This window comes from Pteronotus mesoamericanus, unplaced genomic scaffold, assembly GCF_021234165.1.
Source record: "Pteronotus mesoamericanus isolate MK-2021 breed Mesoamerican mustached bat unplaced genomic scaffold, CSHL_Meso_final scaffold_174, whole genome shotgun sequence".
Classification (NCBI taxonomy): domain Eukaryota; kingdom Metazoa; phylum Chordata; class Mammalia; order Chiroptera; family Mormoopidae; genus Pteronotus; species Pteronotus mesoamericanus.
Genome location: NW_026555309.1, coordinates 8270773 through 8285802, shown reverse-complemented (window position 1 = coordinate 8285802; position 15030 = coordinate 8270773). Strand labels below are relative to the sequence as shown.

The window sequence follows — 15030 nt, the reverse complement described above, 5'->3', positions numbered from 1 at the left end:
AGAAGCTTCATAGTATAGAGCTATATATAAAACATACAGGAACTACCTCTGCTATGGAAAATAGAGGATACCTTAGATAACTCACTGCTGATATTTGCTACATATGAACTTCAAACTTGGCAGGAGGTTATGCCCTTGAAGGAGAGAAGGGCCCAAAGGTAAAAATGAGCACAGGGAAGGAAGGAAACCTTTCACATGCTCCACTATTTTATCCAAGGTACGCTGACCTCCTGTTTATCATAAAGTAATGTTTCTAAAATTTGCTTATATGAATGTAGAATGAATGCACAATGCTACGTTGTAGATATTACGACAACACAGAGACCTAGGGGAAGCAAATCGCCAGACATTACAATGTCTCTGCTCTGAGCTTTGGTGCAGGGTACTGGGGTATTAAGGAGGGAAGAAGAGAGGATAGAAGGGCTGTATCCAGCTCCTTGTCTGGGACTTTAGGGGAAAACGACCGTTAAGAAGGCAGAGTGGAGTAATCAGACAAACAATTTAACTCCTCAGCTTTCTTCAACTCCCATGTGAAATAGCCTCTGAGTTGAAAGTCACTTGTCATGGGGCTCCACTGGCAGGGGCCAGGCGGCCCCCTGGTCCGAGGCTGCAGCAGATCACTTGATTCAGGAGCATGTAAAGAGTGGGTTCTACAGCCTTAGAGAGCCAAGGTGAAGCAGTGAGCTGCCACCACCCTGAACAACCCAACCAAAGAACAGATAACAATTCAGTTCATCAACTGCAGGTGCCAACAGTGGATGCCAGCCAAATGCCCAGGGTTGGGTCAGGTCAAGCATAGCTGGATGTTTACCAAACCAGTCACTCTCTACCTGGAATGGCAAAGATCCAGAGGGATGACAAGAATGCAAGAGTCTCCACCAGGCTGCTGGTACCATGAGGTCAGTCAAACACTATGAAAGGGGACCGCGCTCCTCCCATAAACCATAATGCCAAGTGGGGGTGTGTGTTCATTAAGAGAAAGAGAAGAATGGAGACAGCTTGGGCGTTTTTACTTTAAAAAACTGCTTAAATTTTAGCTCAAACTGATTTTGTTTAACTTAAACAGAATTGGGTTAAATGGATTCCTTCATACCAGTTAGTGGGTGGAGGTTTATGAGGAAGACCAGGTCAATTCAGACAAGATAAATGACATTTTTTCAGTGCGAGGAGGGCAGAAGAACTCTGTATATACTAACAGAACTAATGGGACTAAATACAGTATCGTATGTTTCATTATATTAGAAAAGTGACTGTTCTCCAATAGTCACTGATACACTGATTTAGCAAATATTGTGTTCATTCTTTATAAAGCCCTATAATAGATCCTCTGGTGATAAAAAGTAAAATTAGAAATAGGCTTTGCCTTTAAGGTGGAAAAAGAGGTAAAAGCTGGATTATATATTTTAAAGTTGAGATAGAATATTAATAAACATCGTAAGAAAGATACTACATAAATTTCAATAAAGATACCATGGCAATTTCAAGATAGTGGTTCTTAACATGTGATCAGTAGCTTCTGGGTCCATTCACCCCCTGACAGTGCACATAAAATTATGGGCATGTGTCACAGATCCATGCATATGCACATTTTCTGTTGAGAGGCTCTTTCAGATAGATCATAAACTTCTCTAAGTGCAAAAATCTGCACCAAAAAAGAAACTGATTGCCATTATAACACATAGGGAGAGGGCATCTTAGGTTAAGGATGAACAAAAGCAGAAATGGAAATATTCTCTATATTCCATTTTTCCCCATATGCTTTATGCTGCATACTTACAGTGAACCTCTTCTTTTTCTCTCTGTGTTCATCAGAGCTGGGAATGCTTACACTTGGGCAGCTTTCCTTGTAGTCCATGGTATAATCCCTTAGGGTATACGGCCTCGAAAGGACACCAAAAAATGAGCCCGCAGAAACGGTCAGCAGAGGACAAACACAATTGGCTAATCCAAAACATAAAACTTCTTGAGGTAATGTTCAAGTTCCATCATGCAACCTTAACCAATGGAGGGGAAAAAAAAAAAGATTAGCAAAGCAATTTTAAAATACCATGATCGGTGATTCTTTGTTCACAGGACCAATTTTATGCTTATTCTGGCAGGAATTTACTTTTGGTGATAAGTCTCAGGGGATGTTAGGTCCTGTTGGTACTGAATTATGTACAAGTTTGAATGTTTGTTGGTGCCTTACTATGTACGGCCCACAGGAGCACAACTACAGGAGAACATCATGTCTCAGGGCTCCCCTTTGGAAGGAACAAGATACAACATTACATGGCACCACAAACAGAGAAGGAAAGAGCTGCGGGGCCAGGATAAGGCGTTTCATAGAAGGTGCCCAGAGGACATCCAGGCATGCATGTACAACAGCAGGCAGTTAGGTGTCAAGTCCAGGCCTCAAATCTGTTTGCAAACTGTGCTAGACACCTTCCATTTGCCCTTCTCTATCCAGTACTGCTCTTTCTCCACATGCTGCCACATGCCAGAAGGCTGACCTCAATGGACCTCACCCACCTACCACCTTGCCCTGGTTTGGTGCAACAAATGCAAGACACTAGCAGGTGATGGAAGGGAAGGAAAAATTAGATACTAAGGTATTTATTCCCCCTCTCCCTTTCTAACAGGCAATGGCTTCTCTATCTAAGGCTACAGTTCCTACCAGGTGGGCCCCCCCCCCGCCGTTTGCAGCTACCGTGGAAGTCCTGGGAGCAGTAACGGCTTCCAAACATTATTACTAGAGGGGGTTGCTTCCCCATGCCCTGCTGGTTCCTACCCTTGTCCACAACGGCTCAGTAAAGTCCCTTTGTAGATTTCCTTCCATTACTTTTGAGTATTATGTGACTGATGCAGTAATTACAACCAAGAATGACCCCAGGAAACAGACTCTCAAAAATGGGATGCATGTTTGATGAATGCGCTGACTGCCCTCCTGTGGAGGGAGGGATGAGGAACTGGTGACCTGGAACATAGCAATACCATGATCACTCAAATTCCCTCCCATGGTGTCGCAGGACAGAGTAGAGGTGGTAGGCAAGACGCTGGAAGGCCAAGTGGATGATGAAAGCACTGATTTCAAAGACTGTGACCTGGGCTGGGGCTGCTTCTTTCTGGTTGTCTCTGAGAATGTGCACAAAGATGACAAATTGAAAGTAGTGAATTCCTAAGAAGATGGGTGAAAAACCTATGGCTGTTAGATTTTTTTTTTTCTTTTATAGCTGCTAAGCTGATAGGACTAAGGATCAAGTTCAGAGTTTGATGGTAAGGGTTGCAGAGCCAATTAAACATGCAGCCCTGAAAAGTCTCTAATGCTAACACAAGGGCATTGGCTGCAAAGGAAAATGACCCTGAATTGTAGATGCAGGCACTTCGGCAAACACAACGAGGCTAAGAATGTTGGATTCCATATTTAGCTGAACATCCCTGCTGAAAGGAGCAACTTATACCCGTGAGTAGTCATCAGCCTCCCAAACCCTGCCCCTCATAAAGCCTTTCAAGTTGTTTCACAAGATGCCAACTCTGCTCACTACCCACTCCCATCACCCCTCACTGCCCTGTAAGAGTAGTTAGAGATCCCAAAAAAACTCAGAAGTTCAGAGCCTATTCTGGAAGGAGAATGCCTTTATATTAAAAAAAAATTTGCAGAATCTCAACAATTTTTACAAACAGGAGTCTGAGAAGCACATATCAAAGTACATTCAAAGGATGTTAGACTACATGTAAGATTACTGCGACCCTATATACGATCACAGTGCATCCCATCAACCTTCCTCCAGACCTCCCCAGAGAGGGGCCTGCAGCCACTCACAAGCATGACCATCCGCAGGGGAATGTATACCCTCCCAAGGGTTACTGGACACTAGCTCTGAACTAGCACTAACTCCTGGAGACCCAAAATATGGTCCACCAGTCAGCAAAATGTAGAGGCATAAAATCATTTGCCTAAGCCAGGATCCAGCTAATCGATGATGGAACTAGGATTCAAATTCTAATCTGTCTGACTCCAAAACGTACATGGGCTTGTTTGCTATGCCACACTCTCTCCCCTTTAAGTAAGTTTTTCTTTCCTTCAAGCTAAATCGAACTGGCAACCTAGTAATAGTTAATACTTTGTGGCTAAGCTTATTATAAGCCAGACTGTGCTCTATGTGTGTTAATCTGGTTGTTGCTCACAATAGCCCTATCTAAGAAGAAGAAACCGCGGAGAAAATGAAGCATAAAAATGTAGAGTCAGGATGAACCCAAGTGGTCTGTCTTTGGACCTTTACCCATTGTGTTGCACTGCCTCTACTATATATATATATATATATGTTCTAAAGAGTCCTCTGGGAAACAATGAAGAAGGTTCATAAACTTATTTTTAAGTAGTTACAACTAAAGTTATGAAAAAGCAACCCCGCTATTATTGTTAATTTAATCTATGGCTATTCTATAAAACTGAAGCAATTTAAATTCTGCAAAATCATCTTATGGCCAGGCAGCCAAATAAAACAGAATGAAAACAGGGCTGATATATGAATCCCACAACTACAAAAAAACCCCCAGGAAGCTGTGTTGTTCACACGTAAATAAAAGTTGGTGCTTTTAGGGGAGGGTTCATAGGTAGGTTAGGCTTTTCAAAGGAGAATCACAAAAAGAATCTGCCTTCACTCTGCTGGGGAATCATTAGTTAATCTTGTAGGTTGGCTCCCAGGGGCAGCTGGCTTGCCTAGGAGGAGGTCCCTAGGAGACTAAGTTCAGCTGCCAATCCAGATGCAAGAACTAATTTTATCATTCGGCTAATGAATCAACTCAGACAAGCCCAAAAAGACAAAAAGAAGCCCTGGCCAGGTAGCTCAGTTGGTTAGATCATTGTCCCAATATGCCAAGGTTGAGGGTTCAATCTCTAGTCAGAGCACATACAAGAATCAATCAATGAATGCATAAATAAGCAGAACAACAGATCTATGTCTCTCTCTCTTTCTCCTTCCCTCTCTCTAAAAATCAATAAAAAAATTTTTTTTTAAAGAAGAAGACAAAAAGAAGTGGGTCAGATGGGAAGAGAACTTTCAAAGCCCAGCCATATCTTATAAGGGGTAGTGATTTGCAAGGGCAATATAATAGCCAGTAAATATTATACTTTACTTATAGGAATTCTAATCAGGGGGTTGAGACAATTTTGGTTGTCACAACTTGAAGCACTGCTATTGGCTACATGCCACATCGGATGATAAACATCCTAAAGCACAGGACAACCCTTACAACACAAAATTATCTGGCCCAAAATGTCAATAGTGTCGCAGCTGAGAAACTAACATTTATTGAGCACTAATGCCTGGCATTGTTCTAAGAGCTTACATCTAACACATCTCTTAATCTTCACAGCAACTCATGAAGTATCATTATCCTGGTTTTACCAATGAAGAAACCTAAGTTATGAGGAGTACGTTCACATGGTCACACAGCTTTGGGTGGCAGCACTGTGACGTGAACAGAGCTTTGACCTGAGCACCTGGCTTGCACACACTGTCCCTCAATTTCTTACAATACTGCTGCATCCAGTCCTTCTTCTAAATCAACTGTGGAGATACAGAGTTGAAGAAAAGGGAGCATCAAGTGTGTATTAGCAATTGGGTTACAGAAAGAAAACCGTACACAAGAAAAGCAGCGTTCCAATTCTGCTACCAGGGGGTGGGGACAGATTTGTGCAGCTCTCTGTCAGCAGTGGCCCACCTTCCTCTCTCAACGTAAGTCAACATCTAACCAAGAGCTTGGCACAGAGTGGTCTCTGAGTCGGTTCCATCACAAGGACAGCCAAGGGCTACATTATGAAATAAAGAGGACACAAGAAAGGATGCTATATCAGGATATGGCCTTTTTAAAAGGAGGGGAAGCTAGTCTTTTTTAAAAAAGCATTCACAGGTTTAAAATCTTTTACTGGGGGTGGGGGGGGCTATAAAAAGTAGAAATATAGGTGAAGCTCCAAGAGAGAAAACTTTCCAAAGTCATGTTGAATTTTTATTGATAAATAATGTTTAAAATAGATGGACATTAGTTAAGGTTTTTTTCCTAAAGCACTTTTTTCTTCATCATTGTGCCCATCTTTTTGTCGATTATATGCAATTATTATCCTGAATCTTATCCATCTTTCTTTCAAAAAGCCAAAAAAAAAGAGAGAAAAACATGATCAAGAGATTCTGCTGGTTTTACTTCTAAAAAATAAGCAGAGAGGTTCTGAATTCCATTTGCCTCACCCATCACAAAGACTGTCTGGCACTGACTAGTGGACACTACCCAAATTACAAAGCAGATAAATTCATTAGTATCAGTATGTACTCTGAACTCCCATAGCAGAGAGAGGTATTCAGTGACTCACACTAATGCATAAAGGAAAATTAAAAACAAGCCTTCTCTAAAAGGAAGGAAATAGGCTTGGAAGAGCTGTAAGTTTTCTTCAGCAGGGGAACAGGACTGGGTGCTGGTTTTAGGAACAAGAACCCCAAAGGAGAGAGATGACAGGGCCAGTCAAGGAAGAGACAAAAGAAAATCCATGTACAGACCCTGGCATGTCAAGAAGACTGGTGTAGGTGCATGTTTGGGAACTGGGAACTGATCCAGAGAATAATAAAAGAAACTGGGGGCAGGGATGGGATAAGGATTATTCCTGAGGAGAGAACAGGCCAAGTGGGTGGGTTTCATTTTACATTAAGTTAAAAGTACCTTCCCAGGAAATTCTGACCCCAAACTGGTTATTTTATTAAAAGCCTACTATTATAGTAAATAATCTGTATCTGTTTATTTCTGCCTCTCAGAATACTAGCTCCAAACACATCCAAAATGTTTCAGGAGAAACAAAGCACATCTTTGTTATATCTGTAAATTAAGTCCATTGCAGAAGAGATTAAAAATCTAACAGGATCTGCCAATGGAAGATACATAGTAACCTTCTCCTCCCACATACATCACATGATGAATCAGTTACAACTTTTCCTGTTTTCCTTTCTTACTAATATATCCTTCCTCTAATTCCCACCCCACCCCCGTTTGATTTTTCCCTCATTCTGTCATCACAAAGCAGTCCTGGTTTTTCCTAGATTTCCCATTCTCTTACTTGAGATATCTTTTATTTACCCTGATTCTTGGTAAAGAAAGTGATATAAAAATTAAAAATAAAGTATGTGCAAAATATACAACGTTGGAATACAATATAGATGAATAGCCTGCACCCAACAATTCCATAGGAGTGTCCAAGAACCTCTGTGAGAGTCTGCTGGTTCCCTGAAACTGGCTCCACTTTATTACATACATTTAACATGTGAGGAGGTAGGAGTAAATGCTGGCAGTCCTTTGTTTTCCAGTACTAGAATCAAAACTGCCAGGATAAGAAGGAAGGGCTTAATTTTACTCCAACTGATAACATGCCCCTCTGCCAGTTGCACAACTAACAAGGTAGAGATGCTAAGTATGGCAGCGATGCTCTGCTCTTTCCTCGACCTCCCAAGGCCACTATCCTGGGCTCCTGAACACCACTATGCCTGCCCTATTCCTGGCTTCTCAAGCTTTTCCATTGGTAGTCACACTCCCAGCATATTTTCCAGGCAGATGGGAACACAGAATACTCTCAAGGAAGATTCCTGGAAGACTGTGACGATTGGCAGAACGATGGGAGGATGGGTGATTATATGAGGCAAGAGAAAAGTGAAGGGGGATTTCACAAAGAAGTAGCAGTGGTAAAATCCTACGAGCCCCAGGAAGCCCAGGGGAAAGCTGGTTCTGACTGAGAAGGTTGGGAGAATTCAGATTAAGGAGGCACCAAAAACAAAAACAAACCACAGATGACAATCACCATCACATCATGGAGTCTCTTGGGAGAACCTCCAACCTGGTATCTCTTCTTGCATTCCAACCCTCTTCCAATTCATTCTTCCCAGAGTAGAGAGTGATTTTTTTAATCACTATAAATCTGATCATTTCACCCCTTTGCTTAGATTCTTTCCATGGTTTCCCAGTGTTCTTAGAATAAACTCCAGACTCTGAATTGCTGCTAACAGACAAGCACCCCATGGCCTAACCTGTCCCTCCCTCTCCGGCTGCACCCCTGCAGGGCCTCTTGCCCCTCTAACTCCTGTCAGAGCAGCTCCTGCCTAGTTCTCACACACACTGAGCCCTGTCCCATCTCCAGTCTCTTGCACCTGTGTCCCCTCTGTGTTAAATGCGTTTTCTTCAGCTCTTCACATTGAGGCTTTTGTTCAAATGTCACTTCCTCTAACAAGCCTTCACATGAATGCTGATACTAAAGTGCTCCTTCTCCAATTAATCTTTGGTCATCATCCTGTTTGTTTCTATTTCAGCATTTATAACCGTCTCAGATTGCATATTGCTTATTTATTGAGAATCTCCCCAACAAGAGTGTAGAAACTGACTTATTCATTGTCATGCACTTAGTAAGCTTCAATATGCATTTGTTTAATTTATTCATTCAACAAACAGGTGGAAAGAAACACTTGAAAATTCCAATTTGCCCAAGTATGTAACTGAGATCTTCAAAGTCACCTCCTGTTCATCATTCCTTTATCAATCTCTTGAATAATCAATTTCTCCCTATTTACTAGGTCAATTCCATTATTATTCATATGAATATGTATATATTCATATATACATATATGAATATGTATATGTATATCTTAATGGAATCCTCCCTAAAAATATAAATATATTTAACAAATACTTACACCATGCTTACCATGTGCTAGGGATACATAATTAGTTTGTGCTCCAACTTTTATTATTTGTGTGAATAATCCTATCTGATAACACCCTTAACCAAAGGCTTTTTCAAAACAAAGAGAACTCAGGGTAAACACAGATGCTTATATAGTGTGATAAAGAAAACTTTACTCCAAAGCAAATATTTGCTTTCAAAATTCTTCTTCTGATAGTGAAATTTTACTGATTAGCACAATAGAAGAAATTTCTCAAAGGAGAAAAATTGTAACCAGTTACATATTTAAATTATAGAATTTTACCTTAAAGTTGTAACATTCTGAAAATTAAAATCTTTATATATTTTTTTTCCTATCAACTTTTCCCTGCAGCTTCACTCCAGGAATGGTAAAATAAACTTAGACTGTACTTATAAGTACTCAAAATCAAGTACAAAAAACAGTAAATTAAGCTAATGTGGGCCCTCAAATGGGAAAACCCCAGCTGAGGTTTGGGAAACAATAGGAAAAAGATAAAATTAAATTGCAGAAATGTGTGTATAGTTCTAAAAACAAGTTTTAATCTATCAGGGAAAGAAAAATTACAAGTAAAATAAAAACATTCACTCAACTGGAATATGTAAAAGGATATGTTTGTAATAATAAAGGAAACAACTAAATGCTAGTATCAAACTTAATAAAACAGGAAGCTTCAACAATAGCCCAATTCAAGTATTTTATATCTATCACCTTTCTCTGAAAGACTAAAAGCTTCTGGTATATGTTTTCTCCATATATCCAGGAAAATAAATGAAGAAATAAGTATGCTCATTTTATTATTTTAAATGATGAAGGGAAAGAAGGTAAACTACTTCCACCTCCCAGAAAGAAGAGAACATTCAGTCCTATCCAGCTCAGAAAACAAAGCAGGAAGACAGGATTGTTTGTGCCCAGGGATGCAAAAACAAAATAAAGCTTCAGCACGATACACCACAGGAAAATCCAAAGCTGCACACTGGAAGTCTGTCTTGTCCTAATGGTTTCCTGAGTGAGTTTATTGAGTATATTTTTAAACTTCCACTCGCCCATCTATATGAATGTTGGGTATATTGCTCTCCCTACATTTACTGTGAATCCAGTCTCAATGCCTTTATTTGTATCTTTTTATTTAGTACTGAATTTCCCTGCCTTCTTTGTTAATTGTCCATTTTGTAGAAATGATTGTAGAAGCTCAATATTTAATGTTTTAAAGGCCTATCAAATAGAACTTTAAATTCATTTGTATTTAAAAATCAGTTAAGGGGGGGGCGGTGCTGTGTCTTATATTTCCTTTAAAAAGTAACTGGAATTTGTGTGTGCTTTTCATCCTCCAGGAGCTTTTATGTAGCAAAAATAAAAGACAAATGTTCAGAAAATTACAATTCAAAATAGAGTATGATAAATTCTCTAAGAAAGCTATGAAAAATCTGAAAAATCACTTCCAACTGAACTTATCTAGATGTTTGGAATGGTGGAGACATGTGAGAAAGGTTTTAAAGGCTGGGCACACAAAAAAGAAAGGACAGCACAGTTCTTGGTACAAACAGGGAAGAGCCATTTGTCCAGTTTGTCTGAATTCCTGCCCACTTAGGGGAAAAGACCTGCTCATTATTAAAAACAGAGAGAAAAGTGGATTTGAGATCATGTTGTAGAGAACTCTAATGCCACTGGATTTAATTCTACAAGAGAAGATGTAAAAAACATTTGAAAAGAGAACTCAGCGTAAGGGCTGTAGGTGTACAGAATCAGAAACGGTGGAGGGATTGAAGAAATGGTCTTGGCATCAATAGGAATGGCAGGTTTGAAAAAAAAACAGCTAAGAGGAGAAATAAGTCAGCAGCTTTTTTAATGTGCAGGACAAGGTAGAAAGAGGGATTAACATTGCCTCCAGGTTTTATTCCTGGGTAACCAGAAGAAACAGAAAAAGGGAGAGGAGAAAGCAGAGCAAAATGACAGTGAATTGGCTTAAGTACCGTATTCTGCCGTGGATAATGCATACCCAAGTTTTTGGCCCAAACCTTCAGGAAAAAAAATCTTCCATTTTAATTTTCTAATTCAGTTTTTTATTTATATTTAGAAACAAAATCGATTATTGTATTCCAGGGTATTATTTTGCATATGGATATCACTATTGCTTTCCGGAGTTACACTTTTAACACACAAGCATAAATAAAATTCAAAACATTTATATAGATATGGCAATAGTACTACTCATGTACAATACGCATCCTTATTTTTCCCTCAAAAATTTGGGCAAAAAAGCACGCATTACACACAGCAAAATATGGTAATTACTAGCCCTAGTAATTACCTTCTAGCTGGAAATGTCTGCATCAGATCCAGGTATTTGAAACCTCCTGGTGGCAGACACTAATTTCTAGGCACTTAGGATACAGCGGAGAGAACTGGCAAGCACCTCTGCCCTCATGGAACTTACCCTCTAGTGGCTGACAATGTATAATAAACAAGTAAGTCTATATAGAAAGAGATATATTGATAGATATATACATTAATTACAAGAAAAGTAGGATTGCACAGGATTTTAAATAGGAGGGTCTGAGATAATAACATCTGAACAAACACCTAGAGGTGAGGGAGTAAACTATGCAAGGAACCAGGGAAGAGTCAGCAACTAACACACCAGTATCTCCATGTAATTTCATTCCATGCTTTTGAAGTTGGCAACAACTGCAATACATCTCTTTGGTGACTCCAGTCCTATTTCCTTGAGCTAACACTGAGTGTCCCACTTCCTGACTCTTTTCCTACCCAATCAAGAAAACTTCATCAATAACACGGTGATAACAAACTACCTACCTACTAGGTCAATTTGTTTATACTGGCTGTTTACCTTCCCTACAGAAGAGAAAGGACTGCATTTTAAAACAACAAAACCAAAGCACTATTAGAATATGTTTATACAAAGCTTAAAGAGACAATCATTTTGTTCTCAAAGCAATCATTGATGTAGCAACTTTGAGACTTGCGATTTAAATCAAAGATGCTGTAAAATGATTATGAATCATGCAATTAAGATACCAAGCAGGATGTTGCTGAGAGAACAAAAAACATTCATAGTATCATAAAACTGTCAAAAAAAAATAGTACTATCATCAAAACCAGAAGTAGTATCATCCTTCGATTTTATAATTTGTTGCTCAGCAGAGGTGAATTCTAGTCTAAGCTCTGCCATTTATTGGTTCTAGGTTTTTGGGCCTCATCCTTATCTGTAAAGGGTAGCTGGTCTGATTTTTAGGATTCCCTTCAATTCTGAGATCCTATGTGGCCAGTTATGGTGTCTCCGATGTTTAGTTTATGTATTTGGCTACATTGTCTATCTCGTTTTCCAATAATAGTACAAATATGCACCCACTCAAAATAACAACTATAAGTTCTGTATTAATTAATATAAACTTCTTTTAAACAAACCTACCAGAGCTTGGTGCTTAAATTGAGACTCCATTCTAAAAGTGCTGCCTTTTTTTTTTTTTTACCCCTATTTGAGAACAACCTGCAAGACTTAGATTTCTGTATCATTGGATTTGATTTGAAACAAAGGTAATGAGGACGCCTTTAGTATGAGACAAAAGTCAGGATACTTTTTCTGGTGAGACTCAGTCTTTGAAACTGTTCCAAATGCATCCCCGAGCATTTATAGCAACATTTCTGCAGAAAAAGGTGACAACTTTGAAGATTAATGCCCATGTGAGTGCATAATAAACAGCCAACGTTATAGTGGACTATTGCACGCACTAAGTATTAATTCTTTTAATTTTCATAACAATCCCATCATAGTGTAATTATTATTATCCCCCTTTCACATACGCAGAAACAAAGGCATAGAGGAATTAAGCAAATTACCCGAGTTTTCACAATTAATAAGTAGGTTCAAACCCTGGCACTTTAGCTTCAAAGCTTGCGCGCTTAATATATGCGATACTCTGCCTGTGTAAACCCTGGTGTCCTTGTTTAACAGTCCCAATACTAGCCTCTCTTCCGGCAAGATGAATAACATTGAATCAAAAAAAAAAAAAAAGAAAAAGAAAGCTGCACCGCAAGTTCACTACCGAGTATCTCCTACAGTCCTAAATCACGAACTAGAAATATATTTTAAAGACTATAAAATCTTTGCAGTTCCCGAGGTCTCTCCACTTTGTGAAGACGGTGTGTGGTGCAACGCAAATGTTTTCTATCCTGGAGCTAATGCCGTGAACAAGCGCTGCAAAACTACCGCCCTACGGTGTACCACTCCCATCGGGGATTCACGCCAGGGGCCGCCGCCGGAGCCCTGTACGTACTCCTAACTCGGCACTGAAGTGGCACCTGGCCGGTCCAGCCAAACCACACCTGCATCATGCATGCCTGCCGAGTCCCTCCAACTACCCTGTGAGCCACTAGGACCTCTCCTCACACTTACCTTTGGGACCCACACCCAGCGCATGGCCATCGGGAAGCGCTGCCACAGCTGCGCCACACAGCACCGGGCGCACGCGCTGCCTGTGGCCCCCAGCAGGACTCTCCAGTGCTCCCAACCCCAAGCCCCGCCCCCGATGCAGGCCCCGCCCCACCAATCAATGGCGCCATCTCACTGTGGGCCCCGCCCAAAACTAGGGGCGGGGCTTCTGCTCACTCAGCTCCGCCCCCGGCACACCAGTGGGCCTAGAACCCTGAAGGAGCTGTCGGCAAGGTATGCAAGGAAGGCCCTAAATAAAGTGGGAAGGACCTGTGGGAGCGTGAACTCCCGAGGGAGATGGGCAAAGTACAGGCCAAGGAAACCGGGAAAAGGAGAGAAATAGCCATGGGGGTAAGATGAGGAAGGAGGCTTGGGAAGGGAAAAAGAAGGCACTCTCCTAGGTTTCAGCTAAGGTGGAGGACTAGGAGCAACATCTTAAACAGTTCACTTTTTCAAGGCACTGGCTAGGCTCATGCTCCTGCTGCAGGGTAGGAATCACACTCTAATTCAGGAGACCCATTCCACCCAAGTCAAGTTTGGCATTAATCCCCATGTGTACTAAAAGACTGTGACTGCATGTATGGGTAAAGGGGAAAAAGTCCAATCACTCATTAGGAATTATTTTAACCATTAATGTATATGATTTTGGAAAGTGAAAAACTTTGAAAAAGCAAGTCAAGAACTAATTTAATTATGGTGGAGAAACACAAGGGTCACTTTGCCAATAAGCAGGCGTAATTCACAATAATTTTTGCTACAAGAACTTCAAAAAATAGTGCCAAAAGGCCAGCCTAACTGTGTGACCTTAGGGGAAGTCACAAAATCTGAAGCCCTCAATTTCCTTATCTGTAGAATGAAGAGATTAGGCCAGATGACTTCATGATCTCTAAATGCTGTTCAACACTACATTTTATCCTGACAGATTCAATAGGTAAATAGGGAAAACACTGTCCAGTTAGGAGCCATCCAGAGAAATTGGGAATTTTTAGAAGAGCATCAGGGATCTGTGGCATCACTTCATTCAAGCTCCCCTTTCTGGTTTTTCTATTTTTAATAACAACAATAATCTTGTCCTATCTCAACATTGTTGTCCTTGGTTCTTCTCTCTCAATCTTCACATTAATTACCAGGTCCTTGGCTTTCTGTATTACTGTCTCTTCAATGACCCAGCTCATTTTCATTGCCATCTCTGTATAAAGTACAAATTCAAAAAACTCAGGATCTTGGATTGACCCTCACCTATTTTTTCCACCTAATCTCCAACTATCCTCTGTGTACATATCTGTAGGACTGTCTCCTCACTGAATAGTATCCACAACATACAGTCAACATTCCCACCATTGTACATTTATACCCACTGTTTCCTAGTTCAGAATACTTCTTCTCAGTCCTAGCAACCAGTGTAAACTACAATAGCTCAGCTCAGGGACCTCTCTATGCAATAAAATGCTATAGTACTTAGGACCTGTACCCCTCAATAGAACTTAGCAGGATGACTTTGTTTTGTATTCTCTGTTATTTATAATAATTATCTCCAAAACTAAAGTATAAGCTACTGAATGGATGTCCCAGGCCCCAGCCAATCAGAAAGAAAAAGCTACTTTCAATGTCTCAAAAAGCCTGAAAAAATTATATACTCATCTACAATTAGGCTACCTATAACAGTAAGATTCTCTGTTTTTGTCTGAAATTATGACACTGAAGTAACACCAGTTACTTCATACTAATCAAAGCTTTGATGGACAGTTAAATGTGACTGATTCAAAAAAGGGGAAAATAAATTAGTATTAAATAAGACTTGTTTGGAAGGCTAAAGCTTTGACATTCATGGAAATGCATAAAAATAAAAAGTAACCTCCCCAT

At 40.2% G+C, this 15030-nt stretch overlaps 1 protein-coding gene across 1 annotated transcript in view; it reads right to left on the bottom strand.

Moving 5' to 3' along the window:
* SGK3 (serum/glucocorticoid regulated kinase family member 3) overlaps nt 1–13186 on the bottom strand; it is a 59939-nt gene extending 46753 nt beyond the window's left edge. Inside the window, exons 1-2 of the mRNA XM_054590221.1 lie at nt 13132–13186; nt 1778–1994 (exon numbers count right to left, since the gene is read on the bottom strand). Coding sequence (XP_054446196.1) covers nt 1778–1855 — 78 coding nt within the window. The 5' untranslated portion in view covers nt 1856–1994; nt 13132–13186. The remainder of the gene's footprint in view (nt 1–1777; nt 1995–13131) is intronic.
* Nucleotides 13187–15030: the final 1844 nt, after the last annotated feature.